Source organism: Colius striatus, chromosome 5 (genome assembly GCF_028858725.1).
Source record: "Colius striatus isolate bColStr4 chromosome 5, bColStr4.1.hap1, whole genome shotgun sequence".
Lineage (NCBI taxonomy): Eukaryota > Metazoa > Chordata > Aves > Coliiformes > Coliidae > Colius > Colius striatus.
Window position 1 is genome coordinate 34,557,592 of NC_084763.1, and position 16,126 is coordinate 34,573,717.

A 16,126-nucleotide genomic window follows, 5' to 3' on the forward strand; every position below is an offset into this window, starting at 1 on the left:
GCTTTTAAAAGGTGTTTTTTCTCATGGGCTCAGTAGAGTGGGTTCAGTGCAATGCTTGAAAGACTTGCTACATTCCTTCATGAACCACCATCTTTGGCCGATATCTGTACACAGCAGATCCTCCTCCACTGTCCTTATGACTGCAGCTCCTAGCTTTAGTAAGCTGTGCTACATGTAGACACTTGAAATGGCAGGGGAGAAAAGCATCTGTTGTGCTTGCTGGCAGCCCGGAAATGAAAGTTAGACATGGGACAAGAATTAGTTTCTGGGAACAATAAGGGATAAAATATGTCAGAGAGCTCAATGAGTGTGAGGCATGATAGGAGAGAAGACAAACAATATCAATGCCTAGAAAGTGAAGTGGGAAGAAAAGCTGTTCCTGATATACAAAGAGATGAGAACTAGAAGCCACAGATGAAAGAGAACAGAGCTCGAAGTCACTGAATTAAATTTCAGAAGTTAAATGATACAAGTTTGGCTACAATAAAAGAATGTAGGATTGGGAGTAGGAAGTGGTTAGACAAGGATAGTAGGAAGAATACCATTTGAAGGTAAATACAGGAAAAGTGAAGAGCAAGGTGTCAAACACGAGAGATTTCAGTGCTGGCTGGACAAAGGCTGGGAGGAGGATCTGGAAAAAAGCAAGCAAAGTAGAACAAGGAAGAAGAGGGAGAAACTGAACATAAAACATTAGCATATGAAGGCCATAAGGTCAAAGACCCAACACTTATAGAAATGCTGAGCCTAGGAGTGAACTATACCTTATGATGCTGTCCATGTTTGTAGAACCACAAAAGAGTAGTGCATTGAACTCTGAGGGGACTCAAAAGTTGGTCATTAATAGTTGCTCCCTGCAGTCTTTGAGACAATTGCTCTGCATATGTGAATTTAAGAAAACCTGAATTCTGACATTTCCTAAACTATCAATACTTGAGTTTTCTAAAATGTTTTCTATTAGCTTTATGGATGCCATATTCATACTGTGATCCCATTGCTTGTTTCAATATCACCTTACCATGCAGCACCTACTGAGATCCTGTTGTGTCTCATACTGATCATAAATAGGTGGCATGCATTAATGTACGTATGCAATGTTAGCACTGTTAACTGTACATTGTAGCTAAAACCAACTTCTTTTCACACTTACAGAAATGCTTAGCATTCAATCCAGCCAAGAGAATATCTGCCTATATTGCCCTCTCTCATCCATATTTCCATGACCTGGAGAAATGCAAGGAGAATCTGGACTCTCACATGCCACCCAGCCAAAACTCCAGTGAGGTGAATGCATCATAATGCTGACTGAAGATGAACCATAAGTGAACAAGATGTGTAGCTGACAAGGCCACTATCCCACGAATCACATAGCTTCTTCTAGCAATCATTATTTGGAGGTTTTATGCACTTACCTTTTTTTCTGGGATTGTGATGTGCTTATCCAAGGAAATCAATCTAGTTTACTTTCATCAGAGCAACATAAGGGCCAGGGCTTTGACTTGCTCCCATTGCAGCTTTATGTTTGTTTTGTTTTGGTTTTGTTTTGTTTATCTACCTGGGAAAACTCCAGACAAAGAGAAGCTGCTGACTGGCTTTGCTGCCATTTTATCCCTTAATATTGAATGCTGCCATTGTGGAGTAGGATGATCAAGCCACTGCCAAAACATGATGCAATCTCTTTCTCTCTAGCTCCTGAAGTATGATTTGGTACTTGTAAAATTATTATGTGATCTTTTACAGTGATATTTAGAGAATGGTATTGAAATATCAGATCACTGCAACCTGCAGTTAACTGATACGTACATTGATACATCTATTCATTCATAGCATATATGCAGATGCTTCCACACTTGAAAACTTGGATGAATTATTTGATCATTTCATAAAAATAACAGTGATGATGGTGTTCATAATAAATGTCTCAACTTTCAGTTTTTTTCATACACAAACAAGTTACTGTCTAGCTACATTTGTGTGCATGGCACAAAAAGCAAGTGTTATAAAAAAACTTCTAGAGTCCTGTTCTTAAAGACTTTTTCAGTTTCCAAATGCTTGGTTTGTGTTGAAAGCCAGACACATTCTAGCCCATCATCTAACCTATCATTCCCTCTTGCAAGCAGCTGCTAGCACATTTTCTTTATCTCATTCCAAATTTTCTGATATATAGCTCAAAGACATGAGCAGAGCCAATGAAAATCAGTATGTTTTCACCTTCAACCTGTTGTGAGTATCGGCCTCATGGAAAATATAAAAATTATTTCCAGTTCAGAAGCAGAGAATTCTGTACTCATAATAAGTATAGATACATATTTGTGTTGAATTGTATGCTGTATACTGCACTGCCTTACCTGCAACAGCCCTCCATGCATCACAAGTGCATAAAAATTGCTGTCTCAAAATCTCTCAGATGTTGTTTATCAAGCAGACTTGTTTTCTATGCAGAAATGCATGAGCTTCTCTCCTAAACCACCATGTGGGTTACTCGCACATGTGTCCTTGCTAGGGTTAATGTGCTGTTATTGAATGTCAAAATAACTAAGCAATTCACATGCTTTAATAGCACAGTTATTTTAAATAGTACATTAAATTTTTATATTTAGTATTTTTACCTTAACTGAAATATATTTTCCATATTTTAAAAAGAAGCTTTTATTTTTTTAATAGTGTACTGGGGGGAAAAAAAGAAGAAAAGAAAAAAAAAAAAAAAGAAATATTTTAAATCCATGGAAGCTGTTCCCTAGCATGACTTTAGTGCATTTGCCTGGATATGACTGGGGTGAAAATATTGGTCCAACGAGTTAGCTCTTACCATAAAACCATAAATATACACTATTTCAGTATAATGGTGATAAGTGAGGCAGCTAGCTTTGCTGATTCATGTGATAATCCCTTAGGTTTCTCTCTTCCGCATCTCTATTTCATCTTGTCTAGCTAGCAAGCCAGCAACATTGTATCCTCATTCACAGCATCTTGGCAGAAGCAGGACATTAGTAGTGAGTTGAGCAACATAATTTTTCCCAGCAGTGGCACAGGAACTTGCAGCCCTCTCCCTGGCAGGTTTCTCCATCAACCAACTGTTGGGTGAACTTCAGTGTTTCAGGTATGTTTCTGGTATCTGCATTGTCTGGGATGTGGTGCATTGCTAGGATAATGAGCAGATCTTATCTATCTCTTGAATAATGCTTCTTGTTACTGATAGATGCATAAGTATGCAACATATGTTTAAGTTAGGTCTGGTTGAAATAAACCAGATTTTAAAAGGACCACTTGCATGCATGCAAGCAGTGGCCTGTACTTTTCTTCGTGCCCGGAATGATGCCTATGCAAAACCTACCAGCATAAACAGGCAAGTTGCAAATTAGGCCTGGCAAGAGCATGCATGAAGCATCTGAACACAGAGATGATACAGATACATAAGACTAGAATTTTGGAAGCTCTACGAGCAGCAAGCTGAAGTCCATGGAGCAGTCACAGTAACTACCCCTCTAATCCTGACCTTTTCTCTATCGTTCTCTGTTCCTACATCCATGGAGAACTGCAAACTCACTGCACTGGTGTTGTCCCAGCTCTCTTCCTCTATGGGTCAATGGTCCTGAGAGTGAATAGTTTTTAACATTCATAGAAAAGAATGGGCCAGAGTCAAATTTTTGCTGTTTTTTAACACTAGATGGAACAACAAACAGAGGCAAGATTTGGTTTTATCTTGTGACAGTTTTATCTTGTGACAGTAATAAATAGAAAAATTTTCAACACAGTTCATCATTTTTTAAAACATTCCACATTTTGCCTAGCACCGAGATATCATACATACTTTATTGGGGCATTCAGCTGGTGTGGCTTTCCAGCATCTGTCACAGAACTCTCCCTGAGCTGTCCAACAACTAACATAAGGTGAAAATATAGGGGAGATAATATTTTCAAATTAGGCTTAAAAATCTCACATAGAGAAGTACACCTGTTCCATGAAAGAAAAGTTTGTATTAAGCATAGTGAGGCAAAGGTTAGATAAAAGAGAACATGATTGCTGAATGTAGATATGTTTTTAGGGCAAGACTTCTCTTAGTCTTTAAGCCAAAGGTTAGTATTGGCCCAAAAACTAATGAGAATATGGAAATTAACTACTGGAGCAGCATTCCCCAATTAGTAGTATCAGAAGAAAAGCTCAGAGAGCAGCAGAGAAAAGCAGGGGCTGGCTTGCAGAATCAGAAGCAGAGCTTCTGCAACATGGTCCCGTATGTTGTCTAATATAGGATCAGGTTATAAAAGGGGATATTCAGGAGAACAGCTTGAAAAAGGCTGCATTAATGGTCATGTTCTGAAACATCCTTCAAGAGAGAATGTCAGGAACAAAAAAAGCAGTCTTAAGTTCTATCTTGACCATTAGGGAAAAGATTTATCTAATAGTGTCCTTGTGGTAGCAAGGGCTTAGATTCAATGGACCGATGACTTCTCAAATAACCTTCTTTTCAAATGGAAGAAATTTCATAGGCTTACTCTTATTCCACTCTTCCCTGCCAAAATGTGATACTTCACTTAAAATAGTAAACTGAGGAAGCCTGTTCTCTGGCTGGGCAAAGTGCTGGCACTGGCTAAAGTCATGCCAGGAATTATGGTATAGACAACTATGGAACTGTGCTTGAGTCCATGCCCTTGCTCTTTTTACATTACTGCTATAGCTCTATTATTTTAATACCTTTACTCATTACTGACATATGTATAGAATGTAGGAATTGTGTATATGAAAAAGAAGGTGCTCCTTGGCACATGTTCCAGACTGTGATGAATACTCTTTGTACCTTTAAATAAGACTTCAGAGTGCAATTCTTCACAGCAGTAGCTACACCTGTATGTGTTCTGCAGGAGTGGTTCAACATCAGCTAAAAATCATTGAATTTCAAAAGATATATTAAAATAAATATATTAAAAATAGCTCTTAGAGCACCCATAATTAGTTACTGTGCTCTTCTCAGAAGAGAATAGTGTTTTCTAAGTAATGGAAGGAGCAATTTCTATCTCCCACCAACTTATTTTTTATCACTACTACATAAGTCTGCAGGAAAAACAGACCTAATAGTCCAGGAAAAAAAGTCACCAAAGCCAGATAGTGCAGTGCTAATTGCTGAACCATAGTAATCCATCTGCAACAGTCCTTTTCTCCCTTCACATTGTCTCCATGCTCACTCCAGCTCTCCAGTTTTTCTCCTTCATCTCCCTTCTGAAAACAGGTTTCAGTGATGCTCATAGGTGCTCTTTCCAACAAAATTCTTCCAAATTTTCAATAGATACATGTTGTCAGTGTCCGCTACATCCCTGTTACCAAGTGTTGCTTCTTGTAGTCCAGCAGCCCAGAACCAGTGGTTAGAAAAGAACCTCTTTGTGTACCTCATCGCTTACATTTAGTCTTGCATACACCTGTGTTGATTTCTGTGTGACAAGTAAAATTAAAAAAAATAGTGTTTGTGCATATTTCTGTGTAAGCTGTGCTCATCCTTCAGGGGTTTTCAGTCTGTTAGTCCACAATGGTAAATTATAGAGTACTTTTCTCTGTTGGTTCTGTTCCAAAACACAGCAAAAAATGAGGAAGTCATGTTTGCAAAATATTGAAGTTCAATGCTATGTGTACAGAGCCTTTTACATGAAAGGAATCAGTAAGTTGCAGCATTTGAGCATCTTCTGTATGGGGGATAGTATCCAGCATCATAACTCTTATGTGATTTTTACTCCTGATGGTTGTTTTGGTGAAAAATAAGCAAATATTGTGCCTTGCTACTTTTCACAGGTTCACTCACTGTCTTTGACAAGCAGGTTTTATTATAGATATAATTCTGTCTGCTGTTAGAAACTAGGCCAACTTTAATATGGAAAATAAAAAGAAAACATGCTGTTTTGGTCTTTTAGCCAACAAACTTTGAGCACTTATCTGACCCACAACTGAAAACACATAAGCTGTCAAATATGGATATGAATGATAAACCACAGAATTTGGTTTAAAAGGTCACATAAATTAATTACATTTCATAATATAAAAGATAGTTTATTCTAAGGACTCTTGTTTCATAGAACCACTTTGTTAGTATTTTCATATACAATAGCTTCAGGAATAGATGGATTTTTATACACAATGTGAATTAGAAGATGCTAGGCTATTAGAGTGATTTTGTTGTGTTATGCTTGAAGCTTGAATTGATCACAAGCTTAGGAACCTAGCATTTATTCTATTGCTACAAAACTGCTTCTAAATCATAGAATGGTAGAGGTTGGAAGGGACCTTTAGAGATCACCTAGTCCAACCCCCCTGCAGAAGCAGGGTCACCTAGATCAGGTCGCATAGGAACATCTCCAGGCAGGTCTTGAAGACCGCCAAGAAAGGAGACTCCACAACCCCTCTGGGCAGCCTGTTCCACTGCTCCATCACTCTCACAGTGAAATAGTTTTTTCTTATATTTAATAGCAAGATCTTTTTTATAATAATAGGATTTCACACTTCTCATAATGTGTAAATGATTTTATTGAAATTAGTATATTAGAAAAAAAGTTTTTCCAAACTTCAACTGTGCAGGAAAATTTAAGAAATATATTTTTACTTTCACGGAGAATAATAGCATGTTACATACTGAAATCTTCAGTAACTGACTGTTAATAAACTATCACTTTTACTTCTTTTTGATTACTAAGTATTAGAGTATACAAATTGCTTTCCACAAAGAAAAAAATCAGAAACAATCTCTAGAAAAGTAAGTGGAATTTTCTGTATTTAAACTTCCAAGTTTTCATTTTTATATCCACTTTTTTTGTACAGTTCAGACATACTAAAACACAACTACCGTTTTAACAGTCTAAATGGCTATACAACTCAAATACAAGTTTTATTTATTAGCTATTTAATTTATTATATCTCTTTGCACTGCAAGTTATTAGATGATAGCTGTAATACGATTCCAGTTTCTGGACCAGAACCTGTAGCCATCAAATCCCAATAATTTATGTAAAATAATAAGGAGCTTTCTCCTTAAAAGCCATTAAAAGAAGAAAGATGTGGACATATGAACTGACAAATATACTTTTGCCAAGTGTTATTTCTTCCCTTTAGTTTGAAGCTTAGTAGTATTGTATATCCATATGCAATATATACACAATATAAGAACCATAAAAAACACTTAGGAGTAGTGTGTACAGATGCTACTGAAAAATTGCTTATTGGGTTCTTGTAGAAGCCAGTTAGCAGTCATTCTTTTAGCTGAAACACGCAAAATTTTGAAACATATATTGTTCCACTAAAAAAAAAATCCTGAAAATTATTGAGTCTGGGTTTAATTTTAATTAATTTAATTAATTGTATATGTTTTTAATATTGCTGTAATTTTAATAGGCAACAGGCACCCAAACACCCTGACTGAATTCAATAGAGACTTGTTCTCAAAATGGATTCTACAGGGCCAAATAGATAACATCAGTTCTTCACGTGTTCAGTGGAGGCTGAACTTTGCCAGCACCATGCAGCCTTTTGATTTCTGGGGAGAAAAGCACAAGGTTGCTGTGGGTAAAGTTAGAGGAAAGTTTTCTTTGTCTTAAATAAAGTCACTTGAGAGCTTCAGCAATATTCAGATTCCCAGACTTCATTGAAAGACTGTGCAAAATAGCTGTGAGATCAACCAAAACTCTCTAACCACATGGCATTTTTTCCTTCAGATTAAATGTTTTATCTGTGTTAGAATATATTGGTGGGCTTCATCCTGCCCAATGTCAATGAGACTTTTGCATGGCTACAGAATGTAAGAGGAGATTCTGCTATGGATGTATTGATAGTGGGTGATTGTAGTAGAGTACATTTTTTTGTTTGTTTTCCAAAAAAGAAATTATATTGCCTTCTTTACAAAAAGTAAACAACAACAAAAAACAAAAACAAAACCCACACTCAGATAAACAAAAGAGACAACTGATAAAGATTAAAAAGGAGGTTGTAAGGAGCTATTGGGAAAATATTGTTGGGATAAGGGAAAAGGAATGTATTTATAATATGAAAAATGTAAATACAAAAATGTGTAGTAAATATGCATTTAAACGGATACTTTTTCACTGACCTTGCAAAGCTGATAAGGTTTTATGGAAGAAAAAAGTCCAAGTACAAACTTATTCTAACTATCATTTTAATGTTCATTTGCACTGAAGCAACCTATACTATTTGGCAGCAAGGAGAAGGAAAAACAGCCAATTTTTCTTGTAATTTACTTTGGTGATGCCTATATGGATATGCTGTAAAGCTTTCAACCTCCCTTTCCATTTTTGTGCAAGCTAAATTTGCATCCGCTCTATTTAGCTTTCTGTACCTTAAATCTATCCATAGGACAGAAAAAAAAAGGATTTTCTAGCATTACATGTATACTTGCTTATGTTAAACCCAGACAAAAAGCATTGTGTCTGCCTCTGAATGGAAAATTCATTTTCACAGACTGCCAGCTTCCTTTGTGCACTTACTCCTAAGGAGTTTGTAATTAACATTCTAAAATATGTAGCCCTTCCTCTTATTCTGTATTTCATACCTGTATCATGTTATGCAAATCTTCAGCCTTTCTTTAAAAAAAAAAAAAAAACCTACAAACATTTCTTGAATGTTAGGATAAATTTGGAGTAGCTAGATGATGGAGGAAAATGGTGAAGTGCTGTAAAGATAGGAAAAATGAGCAGAGTTTAGGGAAATTTTGACAAGTGAATTTGAATCTGTGGAAAAGTTACAAAGAAGTGTAGGGGGGAGACAATTTTTTCCACCTTTTTCTCCTGTCATTCATTTTCATAAGCATAAGATGATAAAGCAAGACTCTTGCATGATATTTTAGTTCCAGATACTTATTGCCAACTCACGTGTTCCAGTGCAGTTTTTCAATGTAGCAACAGCTCTGGCTTTTAAATCAGATTTTGCAGAAGCTAGAGGTATTTCTATATAGGTACAAAAATGAGACAGCTTGAGGGCAGATTAAGCTGGCAACACAGACACTGACTGTAGTTCAGCTGCAGACATGAAGAATGTACAGCTCTAATGCAGGAGAATTACTAACAGTGTCTATTAGTGTGCACTATTTTTGTTCATTGTCAGCTGGCCCCTGCTGCAAACTGAAAATCCTCTGGCAATCCAAAATGATATGTTTTTAAGGACTAAGATTTTGATAAGATTATCCCCATGCAAGTTTGCTGGGTCAGTCCAGGTGGTTCACCGTCATACAGGAGCAAGTCAGAGCCTAGCAAGTCTGTCCAGATGCCCAGTGTAAGTAATACTGAAAAACCATCTACCATGGAAAGGAAAAAAAAGTCTTTTCATAGGATATATAGCAGGGATGGAGCTTTCTGAGCTGCTGTGTCAACCTGAGAGCTAACATTAACTATTGTCATGCTACCTCCAAAAATACAGAGTATAAGACCTGTGTAGGATTTGATTGTGTTTAGTCCTTGTGTGTGGTTGGCTGGGTAAGTGTTAGAACAGAGCAGCTTATCTTGGCCCTTCCGTTAAGTGCTTGGCAGAGAGACAAATGTCATTGTTCCAGGGATGGGAAACCTCTAATTCTACACAGTAGTTCTCTGACATCTGTCAAATACATATAGTGATAGATCACCCAGCCACTCAAGCTGTACTTTCTTTATCCCAGATCATCCTACTGTGACATTGTGAAAGAAGCCCTGGGGAATCTGCTCAACAGTCTTTCAATACCCTGCTTCCTCTTACTGCAGAGACAATTACCTATTTCCCTATTGATACTTCCATAGCCACTTAAGAACTGTGAGCTAAGTTACTGCCTGGTGATTCTGCTGCCCCCTAGTCTTCAAGCAAACAAGGATTCGTACTATAGTTTTTCCTTGCTTCACATTAGGAACTGGGAAATACGACAGTAAAATGTGGCCAAACGTGTAGTACTTTCACACTCTTTGGTTGAAGAGGTGCGCTAGAATACAGTAGATTGAACACAATGTGTTTGATCAGCCAAAACCAATTTTTTATTCTGAAGGCTATTTATTAAGTGTAGAAGATCCCTAGATGACTGCTTACAGGAGCAGCCAATGATGATTCTGTTACACAGAAGTTTTTAACAGATACAAACAAGACTAGCAATGTCAGCCTCATACTGCTTACCCCCCGCTTCCCCAAGGTCATTTCCTTCTAGCATGAGGCAGAGCAATACAGTTCTTCCTTATATGAAGGTTTCTAACTCTCAAGATATCTTGGGTGCATGTAGGCAATCAAGCTCATTCCTTTTTTTGCTATGGCACTTTTGAGTACAGAGCCCTGCCACAAGTACTAGCCACAGACAGACCTTTACATCAAATGCATCCTTCTGAGGAAAAGTCTTTCCAGGATCAGTATGTTTGCTGTTTCTATGACAGCTGACTTTTTGGCATTTTAAATAGCAGTGCTGTAATAACTCCCCTAAGAAACCTCTCTCACTATATAAAGAGGGTAACTGAGAATGCTGGATGTGCTGTAGGAAATGACAAAGTGTTTTGTTCCAGATAGATAATGATATATCTCAATCATCCTTCACTGGTGACAGAAAAAAAAGGGGGGAGGGGGAAGGGGAGTGTCAAAATATAGCTTAAGTCTGCACAGTGCTAGTTACGTAAATGGTGCTTCTCAATTTTTTTCCAGCAAGACCCGAAATCCATTACAATTTCTTCCAGAGACTTAATTTTGGAGTCCCTTGTCCAAAGGTGGCTGTAATCATGAGTTGCAACTACAACAAGAAGTACATTAGAAATTGGATTCTGCCAAGAGATTTGTGGATGTGAGGCTGTGCAAGGTGGCTTATGTAAGCTCCGTGGGCATGTGCTTGTCTGAAAGTATTGATTGTCATGCACATTTTGAGCTTGAGTTACATAACATGATAGAAAGACTGCAGTGTCATGAGATTAGAGGTTGAAGTGACTGCAAAGATTGATCCATCTTTTCCTTTTTATCTCCAAATGTCTGTCAACCCAGTGGTTTTCCAGCTTTGTTTTCTTTGAGTTTGTTTTTTTTTTCATCTCCACCACCACCATTCTCATTCCTATTGTGCATAGTATGTTGAATAGAAAAGTATTACTCTAGTTTATCAGCTTCAAAACAGAGCAGGTCTGTGCCATGCTGTTTGCTCTCTGGTGGTCAGGATTAAGAGAACTGTTTTTCTCTTAGATTCCAACAAATAGAATTCAATATCCATGACAGCTTCCTTGCATTCAACACTGTTAAAAAACCTTGCTGTCATTTCCTGCAGTGTTCAAAACCTCTTTTCCTGGAGGCTGAACTGCTCTCCTATACCCACTTACAGTGACAGCAATGTGGGCAAAAGAAGTTTACAGTATGACAGTGCTTTTTGGTAAGAAATTATTCTGGTTAAAACGCACTCTGACAGTCTCAAGGACTCTTAGTCTGGCACTTTTCACATGCAAGGCAGTCAATTCTGTTACAGTGAGAAATACATTTTAAAATACTTAAGGTAGATAAAACATAGATAGATAAAAGATGCCATTTATTTTTCTGATAGAATCTGTTTTCTACACAAAACTGTATGATTTGGGCACTGAAACCAAGCCCAGTCCTTCTTTCCTTTCAGACTTTAATTTCTTTGTAAATTCTTTCAGGCATTTTGATACATTAATCAAAATTTATGGTCCATTTCATTCAAATACATTTAAGTGCTCTATATCTGCATTGAATTTCATATGAGGTTTATTTTTAATGTAATACTTACCTGCATTACTTTGAACAGCTTTACATGTGTAATGTCTTTGAATGCTCTAGTTAAAGAAAAATTACACCCTCAAAATGATGTCTTAGAAGAATGTACTTTGGAAATGATGTTTATATTAACTCCCAAAATCATCGCAGGGTGCTGTATTGTCTGTCTTCTTTTGGTGTAACAGTGTGCATTTGTATTTCCTCACTAGCTTAATACTCATCAGTCTGAAGCCCAAGTATGTAAACACATAAATACTGTACCTCACCTGAGCACTCCACAGAGCTGAGAGGGGTTAGTCGTGTGAGTATAGTGGCCCACAAAAAAGTATTTGGAGAAAAAGACAGTAATTGACTCTAGCTGTGAGGACACGTGGTTAATAACAGCAGTGAGACACTAGTAAATGGAGTCAGCGTTTATTGAAGATGTGGACATATTTATCCATATGCTATTTGACATTAACCTAAATTATTGCTATTATAATTCAGTGTATTATTTCTTATGAAAACACATTAGTCTGTGAAAGGGCAGCTGCCAAAAAACGCGTTGTCTTGCTGCTTTGTTGTTTATTTGCATTTAGTATACAATTTGGTGGTTGAAGTGAAGCTAGTTTCATAGAGAGGCAAAAAGCTAGATCAATCAAAATATTGAGTAAGCTTCATACTGTACGTTGAGTCTTGCAACTAGAGTAGTATATGTGTTGAGATGTATTTTTATGCTTTAGTGTATTTTTGGTTTACTATGTAAAGGAAAATGTGGATTACTTTGAAGTGCTATTATAGAGCTAATTTTACACATAGTGGGGGAATGATGTCTGAAAAATTAAAATTAGGAAACATTGCGTAGGCTGCCTTTGACTTTATTTTGTTTGTAGGAAGCCCAGCAGATATTTGTCAATTCCAGATGCTGAAGCCGGGGGCCAAGTTTGTGTGGCATCTTGTAACTGAAGAAAGCTTTTTGCAGTGACACTGTTGCCCATGTAGACTTCAAGTAACAAAAGCACAAAGGCACCAAATCTAGGGTGTTTTTTATTTGTGCATGGACAATTGCATGAAATACGATTGGGGTTTCAAAGTAGTTGAAACCTGGTATGGTGAAAGTTAACTCTATCCCAGCCAAAACCAGGACAGTATTTAGCATAATTTACTCTTGTTGTAACTCTACTGACTGCAGTTAAATTGAGCCAAGAATTTGACCTTGTAAGTCTATAAATTTCAGTGTCAGGCAGCCCAGGTCCATATAAAGATACTTAAACTTAGTAAATCAGCAAGAATACTATATAAATGGTAGTGTGTGATAAAAACCTTAACTCTAGTAACATTTCTCTCAGAATTTCTACTCATTAAAGTTCAGATGTGCACTTAGTGACATTGGAATATGTGGAGAAAAGCATGATACAGAAATGTATCAGAAATAAGAGTAAGTTCCAGACACTCCATGTGTGCCTACCTTACACATTACAAATCCCACTGAAGTGAACAGAAGATATGGATAAAGTTAAACCTGTTTTTCTCTCTCAGGATACTGGTTTCAGAATCTGCAAGATAAGTTGTGTTCTTAAAAGGCATTATTAAAACTTGTGTTTTCAGGTTTACAGAGTACTATGAATAGTGAGAACAGCTTCTGAGACACATCCAGAGTAATTTTTTTAATTTATGTTACATCAGATCAACATCCATTAACAAATCCAAGTCTGTCTTGGTACCTGTACTTCTCAGTATGATATTACAAAATAATAACATGACAAACATTCAGAAAGTTAAATGGCCTCTAATGCTGTTTGCCTTTTTCTCTTTCTTTTTTCCTTTACCATTTGCTCTGGATGTGTCTAGGGTTTCGTAATTCAAGGGAAACATGCAAAGTAGTTTTTAACATTTTTTTCTTCATTTACCTTGGGACATACACTCAGTTAATGAAAATCAGCCTAGTCCTGTTGGCTTCTACAGCATTGCATCAGCTTATATCATCAACACAGCTGACACATCAAGTGTTAGCATTTTGAGTCACTTTACCTACATATACAGCAGGATTTTATTTTGCCGGGTGGAAGCTACCCAGGGTGCCACCTAGCCTACTGCTACTGCCTTTTCACAGGACATGGTTTCACTGTATCACTTCATACTTGAAATTCCTGACGTTCTTCTAATCAGGGTACAAACATGAAAAGGTGCATGTGTTACTGTTTCTTTTCCAGGTGCATAGTTTGTTTTTTTTTAATTCTGTGTGCTTAATAGTTACTATCCAGTGTTCTTTACATTCTTTACATTCAGCATTAAAATCACCTATGTATGAAACGCTGTATGACCTAGAGGTACAGAAAAACATCACCATGATTTCTCGAATCATTATGCAAATGTACTGGTTTACCTTTTAGTCATCACGATGACATTGAGGGGCTACAGCAGGCAAACTGTGGTATGTAAAAGTAATACAACTTTGCTGTATATTAAACCTTGCAGCCCCTCTCCTCTTCTTGCACAGCTGCTGATTACCATATATGCATTGGGAGAAACAATCTTTCTGCTATACAGAATGGCAGGGAAATAACGCATACCCTTTGGAACCTCCAGAGCTCCCTCTGCAAGCTTCCAAACAAAGCCTTTGATCTGGCGGTATGCCTGCTCCAAGTCCCAGATTTCACTCTACAGGGCTTTCGCCCTCAGCTGGGGCTACTTAACAGTGACTGCCTTGAAAATCACCGGAGCATGCACCTTAACATATAACATATTCTTTGGCTTTTCTGAGTTTGTAAAGATGGCTGACTGCAAAAATAATCATGTCTCAATACAGTGAAATTAGATTAAGACACACATAAGGTTATTGATATTGTATTATATCAGAATTACAGTCCTTTGGAGCTGAACGTTTTGCTGCTGGCAGTGCAAGAAAAGCAAAGTTGTGTATTTATTGTTGGGTGCTGGGGGCTCAGTATGAAAATCAATATAATAAAAATGTTCATGGTATCAAGTTCTTGTTAGTTGTTCCCAAATTATTGGAAAGTAAAAAGAAAAAAAACTTAAAACTGCTTTCCTGAAGTTTATTTCAGGAATAAATAAAATTATTCAAATGCAGTAAGTATTGTATATTAAATGCAGAAAATTAGTGGCTTTATTTTCTAGTTTTTATGTTTGCAAGTATTTTTGTTTCTCAATACTCTAGTATTCTAGAAAACCCGCAAACACACAGCTGGGCATGGAAACGTAAGCACTTGCACACCCTTTCAAGCACTTCACCATATATCTTTAGTTTTACAAAAATCTAACTTCATTTATCCTGATTTCTCATTTTTTAACAACTTTATTCCTTACCTAATTCCATTTAAAAAAAAAAAACAAAAAAGGAATTTGAGTGATCACTTTTTCTTTCAAAGGCATAACATTGTTGCAAATGCTATGAACCCTATAGGGTTTGGCACTAGTTTGACTTTACTGAAATGTCCTGTGTTTCAATTTAGGCAAATTGTATTTAATTCCACTATAATGGCTCTTGGTTGTTCATGAAACACAATATTTGCCTCAAATGTTTCTTGATCCAACTGTTATTTGTGTATTCCTAAGGATTCTGTTACTTTAATCTTTCATCTTTTAAAAAGCTGAGCACACTTTCTTGACTGACTGTTTTTCTTTGATTGACTGTCAATATAACTAGTCACATTTCTGGGTACACAGAAATAGTAAAAGTGCATGTTTTGAGTCAAACAGAAACCAGAGTGAAACTCTAATACCAAATGCATATTTTCTGTCTTCACCAGTAAGTGAAGTGAAAAATCTTCATTGAAACAGCTCAAATAAAATATCACCTTATTGTCAAGATTGTTAACAAAGAGCAGAATACAAGCAGTTTCTACTAAGGAGGCCTCCAGTGAGCCACCAGGCATATGAATCCAGAAACTATTATCTCAGGCAGTCAAACAGATGTCAGGTTCTAAATGAAGGCTCTAGAGAAATGACTGCAAATCTAACCAGACCCCACAGATAAAACTTTGTGCTGTCCCTAGAAACTATAAGGAACTATGAAAGTCCTTTACACAACATATATGGTGCAATGCAGTACTAAATAAAAACAGCAGCTACGTTTATATTATGTGACATTCCAAGTTAGTCTTTAATGTTACAAGCAGTGGTCTAGTGAGGGACAGGCACAAAATGAACTGCCAAAGGGCTTATGGCTGAGCGGAACAGCCAGTGTCACAAATAACCCTATTAGCCTTAGCTGATGCATTGAGAAAAAGGGGAAAAAATAATGGAAACATTTAACAGATTAAATAAGATACCATAAAGGTCTAGGCACAATCCAGTGTTTTATCTCTGACAGTGCTCAGGGTGAGTTACCACAGAAGGAAATCCAACCGTCTGTGGACAATTATGGAATACATTCTTCAGACAGGAATTTTCTCCCTAGCCCTCATCTGTGAGAACATGACTTACCCC

The 16,126-nt window shown here is 37.0% G+C and overlaps 2 protein-coding genes across 2 annotated transcripts in view; one reads left to right on the plus strand and one right to left on the minus strand.

The window, feature by feature from the left end:
• The window catches only part of CDK6 (cyclin dependent kinase 6), a 141,525-nt gene extending 126,231 nt beyond the window's left edge, over nucleotides 1-15,294 (plus strand). Inside the window, exon 8 of the mRNA XM_061996290.1 lies at nucleotides 1,150-15,294. Coding sequence (XP_061852274.1) covers nucleotides 1,150-1,296 — 147 coding nt within the window. The 3' untranslated portion in view covers nucleotides 1,297-15,294. The remainder of the gene's footprint in view (nucleotides 1-1,149) is intronic.
• The window catches only part of ANKIB1 (ankyrin repeat and IBR domain containing 1), a 410,605-nt gene that overhangs the window by 217,455 nt on the left and 177,024 nt on the right, over nucleotides 1-16,126 (minus strand). The window lies entirely within an intron of this gene.